Genomic DNA, 9,360 nt, shown 5'->3' with positions numbered 1-9,360 from the left:
TTTAAATGTAGAAACCAGAAAATTGGTTTATTAAGAAATCGTGATTTGATAATCCAGTTTTAAACTAAGAAATCGAGTTAAGGAATTCCGGTTGCTTGAAACCGGTTTCTCAAGAAATCGTAATTTTTTATTCCTCGTTAAAGTAGAAATCAGAGAATTAAATTCCGGTTTCTATTAAGACCGGATAATGAAATTCCGTGTTTGCTCCTGTGTCTGATTAAGTCAAATTTTTATGACTTTTATTTGAGGTATTTTTCTTTTGGCTTCAAAAAAAATTTTTAATATAAAAATTAAAATTTTTTACTAATATATATTTTTTTAAAATATTGAGAAAGTTATTTCAAATAAAATCTTAATAAGTTATTTCTTTTCTATTTTTAGATATAAAAATTTATGTCATTTAAAAATATATTTTAAAATAAATTTAATGATATTTAAATTTATCATAATATAATTCATATCACTGCGTTATGATATAGTTTATTTATAAAAAAATCCCCTAATTTATAGCCAACTAGGAAAATATCTAATTAATTTCTTTGTAGTTTTCCAGACTTCCAGTATTTCGTTACTGTAAAAGCACTCGCAAATCCTTGCTCATTGATCTTACTAAATCAAGAAAAATTTGATGCGAATTATCTGTCATTTCTGTTCCATGGCTGAGATCTGTAAATCTTGCGTGTAATCGAAGCACACCACGCTGTCTTTGGTTGCCCTTTTACCCTTTTTTATGTTTGCGTTGGATCAAAGGATCTGATTTCACCGGTGGGTCGAGGTTGGTGGTGGGAGTAATATATAGGACTTCATTCGGAGGATTGGATATTCTGCTCACAGACGTGTTCGAGAGCTTAGTGAAGGTAGATGTTTTTTTTTTTATTTCAGATTGATTTTACTTCGGTCGGTCGCCTCTTTGCTTATTGTATCATGTATTGAAGCTCGCTGATGATTTGTAACGCTTCCAGCTGATTTCAGATCAATGGCGAAGGAATCATCCAACGGAGAGCAACACACGGTGACCCGCCCGCCTCCAACTCCTTCTCCCCTGCGATTCTCCAAATTCTTTCAAGTAATGTTTATCTGTTTAGGCGTTTTGCTCCTCAATATCCTTTCGCAATTAGATTGGGAAGAGGAGTTTCTTTCTTTCCCTTTCTCCACCTCTCATATCCTCTTGATTTTGTTATTTTAAAGGCTAATCTGAGGATCTTAGTTACGGGAGGAGCTGGATTCATCGGATCTCATTTGGTAGATAAGCTGATGGAAAATGAAAAGCACGAGGTGTGATTCGCATTCTCATCTCAGTTTAAGTCGATTGCTTTTTCACAACCGTGCAATGCATATCTGATAATTATTCTGTCATTGAGGCACCGGACATATGAGTGGGATGTAATCCACCCTCTCTCTCAATCCACTGCACAATTTTTTTTTTCTTTGCACTGGAAGACTTTGATTACCACTGTGTTACCTCTTCATGTTCAAATTCGTCTGATATCATGGAACATGAAGCACATCAAAACACCACCTCATGTAGTCTTCATTATAGATATTGGTACTTAACCGGCTGCTTTGTGATATCTGTAGAAAATTAAATGTGAAATATTACTTATGTACAAGGATTAACATGCTTCCTTGTCTTATTGCTCAGGTTATTGTTGTGGATAACTTCTTCACTGGTTCAAAGGATAACCTCAAGAAATGGATTGGCCATCCAAGATTTGAGCTTATTAGACATGGTGAATTAAGAACCCTTGGGATCTTATTTTTTTACATTTTGAAGTTGAAATTATTCTTGGGCTTATAATTTTGTGTTGTTCTCATTGCACTTCGACATCTCCTTTTTTCATGAAAATTGTGCATGCATACCCTTGAATTTTTTGAACTTTGTAGTTTGAGTTCCATTATTTTGATATTATTTTTAAACTTTTTAATATTATTTTGAAGTCTAAAAAGATGCTAGATGAGTGAAGAATGAGTGTGTTGATTCATATTTTTAAGAATAGAGGCGATGCACAAGATTGTGCGTATTATAGAGGAATTAAGTTATCGTGTCATACTTTAACACTAGGGAGAGAGTTATGGAGCGTAGGTTATGACGTGATACTAATGTTTCTCAAAATCAATTTAGATTCATGCCAGGTAGATCTACTATGGAAGCTATACATTTATTGAGAGGTTTGATGGAGAAGTATAGAGAGAATAAGGAGGATCTACATATAATCTTTATTGATTTAGAGAAAGTATATGATAAAGTTTCAAGAGAAGTGCTATGTAGAGTTCTAGAACATAAAGGGGTTAATAATGCTTATATTCAAGCCATTAAGGACATGCATGCAGGAGTTGTTACTTGTATTCAATGTTCAAATACAAGGTGGTTTGACCAAGTATTTTCATATTTCAATTGGATTACATCAAGGATCAGCCTTAAGCCCATATATTTTTGCTTTAATTGTGGATGTTCTCACTAGACATTTGCAAGAGTTTGTACCCTGGTGTATGCTTTTTCTGATGGTATTCTTCTTGTTGATAAGGCTAGAGAGGGAGTTGAAGGTAAACTTGAATTATAGAGATTAACCTTAGAGTCTAAAGGCTTTCGTTTGAGTAGATCTAAAATTGAAAATATGAAGTATAATTTTAGTAATAATAGATCTAGTGGGGGAATTGTGACTTTGGGTGATCAAGCCATTAATAAGAGTATACATTTTCGATATCTTGGGTCTATTGTTTAAAGTGATGGAGAAATAGATGGGGATTATTAGTAAACTTCAAGTTGGATGGTCGAAGTGGAGGAATGCATTGGGCTTGTTGTGTAATAAAAAGTCCCCCTCAAACTTAAGGGAAAATTCTATAAGATGGTGGTTAGACCTGTAATGCTTTATGGTGCAGACTGCAGAATGTTGACCATTAAAAGAGAAGCATAATATTAAGTTAAGTGTTTCAGAGATGAGGATGCTCAGACGTATGAGTAGCTTTACTCTTAGAGACAGGATATGAAATGTGCTTATATGTGAAAAAGTTGGAGTAGCTCTATTAAAAGATAAGATTAGAGAGAGTAGCTTTAGATGGTTTGGTCACATAAAACGACATCCTTCTGATGACCCGATTAGGAAAGTAGATGTAGTAGGTTTGGCTTATGTCAAGAAAGGTAGATGTAAACCTAAAAAAAACTTGGTTAGAAAATATTAAGACATTTCTTTATTAGATTTAAATGAGAATTTAACTCTTAACAAAACACAATGGAGAAAAAATATATTTTGCCGACCCCACATAGTGGGATAAAGGTTTGATGTTGTTGTTGTTGTTGTTTGTGGTTTGAGTTCCATTCAGTTACTGTTTAATTTCAGATGTTGTGCAGCTGATTGATATCCCTATCAGTACTCTTGTTTGCAGCATAATTATTTTCTCTTTCGAGAATGCTAATTTAATAAGAAAAGTCTGATAAGCAACATTTGAAGCTTAAGGTGCTATTGAAGAATGTGCTTTTGTTTTGCTTGTTTTGATAGTATTGTTCAATTTGATAGTTGAGTTCAAATTGCTATATTATTTTGTATATATGGTGATGTGATGGGGACATCAGATCTTCTTGGAGAGTTTACCAGAGACGCGGCCGTCGATCTACGGCCACGATCGAGTCTTTATATTTTTGAGTCGATGTATTTTATTTTCATGCATTTTATTATTTGCTTATGTGTATTTTAGTATTTCCCGTCGTACCCCTTTTTATGGGAGTTGTCATGTGTAAGCCTAAGGGCAATGGTGTCATTTTTATTTGGAGTCTTTTGTATGAGGCTATTTAAGGCCCCTTTGTTTTATTTTCAAGGTTAATGAAGGATTATTGGAGAATTGTGTTTTCTTGCTTGGAGCATTGTGAGAACTTGCGAGTTCTAGTGGAGAGCTTCCTTGGAGAGGAAGGAGATAGCGCAATACCCACCAACTTAGATAAGTCGAGTTCGTGGCTTTTTCTTAATCCTCTTTGTTTTTCTCCTATCTCTTTTCCCCAACCATTACTCACCGGTTTCCTCCACCTCACCCACCCAATTTCCCTCTTGAACCTCACGGCCTAACATCCCCACCTCCACCCCAAACCTCCGGCCATCTCACCCAACCATCCCGCCCAAAATTCCCACGACCTCGCATTGCCCGCAATCCCTCCTTGCCGCCGGCCATAGCCTTTGACCGCCGGCCTTGAGCCCTTGCCGCCGATCTCTTCTCCTTTTTTCCTCTTTGATTTTTTCTAATGCCAGCATTTGTTCAGGAATTCAAAATTTCCCCTTGCTGCAGTCCCGCCACTCCCTACCCTGCTTACCGCCTCCCTCCTCTACCCGTCTCCTCTCCTCTCCAACCTCCATCTTCCCTCATTAAATTAAGTTTTGGATGCCTTGAGCTCTCCTCTCCCAAGCCTCTTCAATTACACCAAATAACCTGTGATTGATCTCAGCTTTTGAGCAAAACCCTGAACATAAATTCAGGTTTTATATCAACAGTTGGGAGAAGATCTTTAGTCCATTATTAGAGAAACTTCTCTCTCTCTACAACAAGGGTCAAGATGGCTAACGGCAAGAGGAAAATCCCCGCATCTCCTTGAGCAAAGGTTTTTTCCTTCTTCACTTGCACTCAAAGTCTTCTAAAATCTAAATTCTCAATTGGTTAGATTGTAATCACGAAAGCTCCTTCAAATTGCTCTTGCCAAGCTTAGTCGTTTGTAGGAATTGAGTGGAATCTTCTATGCATCCTACATCTCGTTGTTAGATTAGGGATTTAATTTGAAAACTACTATTCGATATTGCTTTTATTTTCTCAATTATCTTGATAGTTCAAATTCAGAGCATGTGATTTCGCCTACGCGATTGATCGCTTCATTTGTCTTAACCGTCGTTTGAAGATTGCTTATAATTTTGTTCTGAAATTATTCTAATTTAATAGTTGTGCAATGTTCAAGTGAACTCATAACCATAGCATCTAAATAGTCCTGCATCATGATGGAATGCAAAAATTTCTTTGCAAGTGTTTGTGTGGAATTTAGCTATAATATTATTTTACAACAATGAGATGAGGGAAACAATGAATGATTGATAAAACATTTACCCACCGAGTTGTTGCGAGTCTAGTTTAGGTTTTCATTTATATGCATGCTTATAGGGTTGATAATTATAATGATTAATTTATGATTGGGTTAGTTACGTTAGCAGACCATTGTGGGTCTTGGTAGTTTATATGTAATAAGTGGGTATTAGGAAGTTTATAGGTGGTTAATGAGTCTTCAAGAGTCCTATTTCTATAAATTCTCTCCATAAGGGAGTATTATGACATCAATTATATCAATAAAGAAATAAAATTGTCATTCTCAACATTTTTTATTCCCTCTCTCCCTCCTAGTTTCTGGAGTTGTCGCATCTCTCTCCCAACAATGGGTGCATATCTAAATGAAATAGCCACCTTTATTTTTTGGTTACTTCTCTCCCTCCTAATTTTTAGACTTGTGAACATCCTCAGTCCTCACAATTATCATTTTTTCCTTGCCCAGCAATAGGAGCATGCCAATGGTGCTCTTGTTGAGCTTCTACGCCATTGCACGCTCGTCTCCATTTGCATCAACATCCATACTTGTCATCATGATACTACCGCACCATCTCTCTATCCCAAAACCCAAAATAAATCTTGATTTCATCGATTCCACTTCACCTCTTCTCGCTCACTCTCTTTAACATTTTCACCGCGACATTTCTGACTCTTCCAGCTCTTGATACCTCTCTCTCTGCATGGGCTCCTCCTAATTAGCAACCGTGGAACCCATACCTCCCCTCAACAGATTTCCTGTTACCTAACCACCTAATGCCTTGATCTTTGTAAGGTCCTCCATGCTCCTCTATATCTTGCAAGATTCTGGCTAGATTTTGCACTTATCATCGCTGGATCTCATGTCCCTTAGCTTTTCATTGGTGTCCTTCGCTAGGCTAGACTTTTGTTCCCATCCAATCTACATGATGCTGTTCCATTCTTCTGATGCCTTAAGCTGCCAATATTACCATGACCAGCATCTGTGTCTCAACCTTGATGGGAAGGTTGATTTTGAAGGAGTGGATAATGATAATATTATAATTATAATGGATAATTTATAATTGGGTGAGTAGCTTAACAAGAGTCTGATAGTTCATAGGCAAGTTTCAGGTATTAGGTAGTTAGTAAGTGTTTAGTGAGCCCTCTATGTCTATTGTTATTATGGAGTATTAGGGTGACAATCAAATCAATGAAGAAATGAAATAACTTCCTTCTCTGTGTTTCTGGTTCCTACTTCTTTCATTTATCCCTTGCCCAACAATGGTTGTGCGTCACATACAATCAAAGAAATTTTAACAAGAAAGGATGTTTGCTGTTGCATTAGTTGCAAAACAATCCATTTTTTCTCCATTTTCCATAATTTGATGAATGCGGCCTATAAAGGCAAATATATCTTCTTCCTCCTTTTTTAAGAACTTATGGATCTTATAGCTTTGTGCATAAAGAACAATTTAGTGATGAACTGTCTGAAAATATATGGATAATATCTTATCTAGGTGTGGTCATTGTTTAATGGCTTAGGATGTATTCAAAGTATATTGTTTAGTTTACTTGTAATAGTCCATTTCTAAAATTTGTTTTATTCTCTTAAATTGACAATTTATTACAACCGAGATCATTATTTGTTCGCATATTGTCTCATTCCTTTTGTTGTACATGCCTTCTAGTACATCATTAGAATGTTGATTGCATTACTATATTCATGAAATGCGATTTGGGAATTATTATAAAAACACTTCATGCATGTAATTGTTATTAGGCTCCGGCTCTATTTTACTTTGTATATGCAGCTTTGTGCCATTTACTACTTTTTTATTGTACCTGTAGATGTTACTGAACCGTTACTTGTGGAGGTTGATCAAATCTACCATCTTGCTTGCCCAGCTTCTCCTATTTTCTATAAGTACAATCCAGTGAAGGTAAGTCTTTCTTCTTAAATAAGGCTACTTGCATAATTGCATTTTCTGGATTGTTGTGTGCAAATTAGCAGCTCAAAAGAAAGGCAAGAATATTTTGTCGGAAATGTTGAGATTAAAGATTCCTGCTTGTTATTAGGCTTCTAATTTTACATTTTTCTAAATAATTTAGTATAATGCGCATTTTTAAGAAATAGATCTATTGCTTTTGATTTGTCTCCTGTATTTTGTCTTCTGATAATACGTTTTTGTGGCATTGAATTGCTACTTTATTGATCTCTGGCAAGCAATTCTAATTTGTAGTCTTTATGTTTGTTAGACAATAAAAACAAATGTCATTGGCACATTAAACATGTTGGGGCTTGCAAAGAGAGTAGGGGCAAGGTAAACATCTCGCTCGAGGCATGTTTTCATTATTTAGTGAACATCCTATTCCAATTTTGTACTATTTGCTTGTCAGGATTTTACTGACATCTACTTCTGAGGTTATTTAACATCCTATTCCAATTTTGTACTATTTGCTTGTCAGGATTTTACTGACATCTACTTCTGAGGTTTATGGTGATCCTCTTCAGCATCCTCAAACAGAAGAATACTGGGGCAATGTTAACCCCATTGGTAAGTTATTATAATTTGCTATTTGTTTTCAATTCCATTTTCATTTAGAGGGAATTGAATTTTCTTTCATTGAGGTCGTCATCCAATCCTTCAATCTTTTACTGTACTCGTAGCTTATCCTTGAGTGGTTATATTGTTCTACGAAGGAAAATTTTATCTTAGCACCTCTATCTATTTAACTTTATTTCTGTTTTTATAATTTGTATGCCTGTTTGGTGAGGCCCTGCTACCCATGAATATTGCGTTAGTGCTGGCCAGATATTTTTGAGAACTTGAGCCATTTATTTTGGTCGAATACAAGTATTTCTTTTACATAAACTAGTTATCACTGATCGCAATAACCTTTTTCTTATTAGAAACTATGTGCTTATGGTTTTATTTTAAACGTTTTATGGGGAGAATTTACGCAAATTTTAGCGTCTTATTTTTGTTGGAAGTAATTTAATTTTTTTATTTGTCCTTCTTTAGCATACTATATTGTGTTACTTCAATGATCTTAAAATGCATATATTATCTATATTTTCTTTTTCGTTCACTAGTGTGAGAACAAGTAGATTTTTATTTCATGAATGTCATTTCTGAATTCTTTTGTTTTTTCTTGACAAAATGATCTTTAAACTTGTGTAATTTAACAGAACTACGGGCCAGCACGCATCCACACCTTATCTTTAGTTTTAAAAGTCATGCCCATTTATGAATGATTGATAAGTGTCTACTTAATTTACTGTGTAATTTGTATCAGTATTTATGTGAGTTGCATGTCTTTCTGATAAATTCCTAGTTATATCTACTGTAGTGGGTATCGCCTGGTTGTTAGGTATGCCTACCATTAAGAGGACTTGGGCGTCTTTTCTCTAGCAAAACTGTTTCTTCTCCATGCATTATCTTTCTCGATTAGCTAATCACATGGCTAGTGTACCCTACCCTTAATTAGTGTATTGGGGCTTGCTCAAAATGATTTCACATGGGATTTTGTGATGAAATTGTGATTTGTGATATATATAGCATTAACAAACTTGGAGATCCAAACACAATTAGTCTGATAAAAATTTCTTTGCTATATTTTCCTCTACTTTTTTTATTATATTTTTCTAGTTCTAATATTAGAGTATTTACATTTATGTAGAGGACTCAAATTAAATTTTGATGCAATATTTAGGTATTTAGTTTAGGCAAAATTTTGAGGAGCAAGATTTAATTAAAATTATGCAGAAGAGCCTAATATAACATAATTTAAAAAGAGCAAATATGTGAAATCATTTTGTTTTGTCATATAAGACCCAAATTGTTTTTACATTTTCTTATGAAATGCAATACTATTTTGCATTTCCTAACATATTTTTTAACTAATATTTGTTATATGATTTTTATAAATAATATTTTATTCTATTTTTATTTAAAAGAAATCTAAAAATGTAATGTTACAATCAATGTTGTGAAAATCGGACCGGACAACGAACCGGACAATGAACCGGTCGAACCGGGGTTGAACCGGATGACGTAATAAATACAATTTAGATGATATAAAAATCATATAAGATTAACTTACATATTACTAATATATTATTAATATCTTATATAATTTTAAATTTAAGCATATTCAATCTTTAAATTTAATTTAAATTTAACAAAAAAATAACTTACAAATGAATTAATAAGTTTAATATAAATAATCCTTAATTTATGTTATATATTTATATATAATTTATATTTAAAATTTATATATTAGATTCATATTATTATTTTACATTTATAAATTATTGAGGTTATACTA

At 34.1% G+C, this 9,360-nt stretch overlaps 1 protein-coding gene across 2 annotated transcripts in view; it reads left to right on the top strand.

Moving 5' to 3' along the window:
* The first annotated feature begins 542 nt into the window (after positions 1-542).
* Positions 543-9,360, top strand: part of LOC110099963 (UDP-glucuronic acid decarboxylase 6) — a 21,293-nt gene continuing 12,475 nt past the window's right edge. Inside the window, exons 1-7 of one of the 2 annotated variants that reach the window (XM_020827307.2) lie at positions 543-857; positions 973-1,066; positions 1,189-1,275; positions 1,643-1,730; positions 6,880-6,971; positions 7,288-7,352; positions 7,498-7,586. In XM_020827307.2, the coding sequence (XP_020682966.1) occupies positions 977-1,066; positions 1,189-1,275; positions 1,643-1,730; positions 6,880-6,971; positions 7,288-7,352; positions 7,498-7,586 (511 nt within the window). In that variant the 5' untranslated portion in view covers positions 543-857; positions 973-976. Of the gene's footprint in view, positions 858-962; positions 1,067-1,188; positions 1,276-1,642; positions 1,731-6,879; positions 6,972-7,287; positions 7,353-7,497; positions 7,587-9,360 lie in introns of both variants that reach the window. The other variant, XM_020827306.2, reaches the window with a different exon arrangement.

Source organism: Dendrobium catenatum, unplaced genomic scaffold (genome assembly GCF_001605985.2).
Source record: "Dendrobium catenatum unplaced genomic scaffold, ASM160598v2 fragScaff_scaffold_334, whole genome shotgun sequence".
Classification (NCBI taxonomy): domain Eukaryota; kingdom Viridiplantae; phylum Streptophyta; class Magnoliopsida; order Asparagales; family Orchidaceae; genus Dendrobium; species Dendrobium catenatum.
Note: the sequence above shows the minus strand (reverse complement) of the source record. Positions and strands in the feature narration are given on the sequence as shown.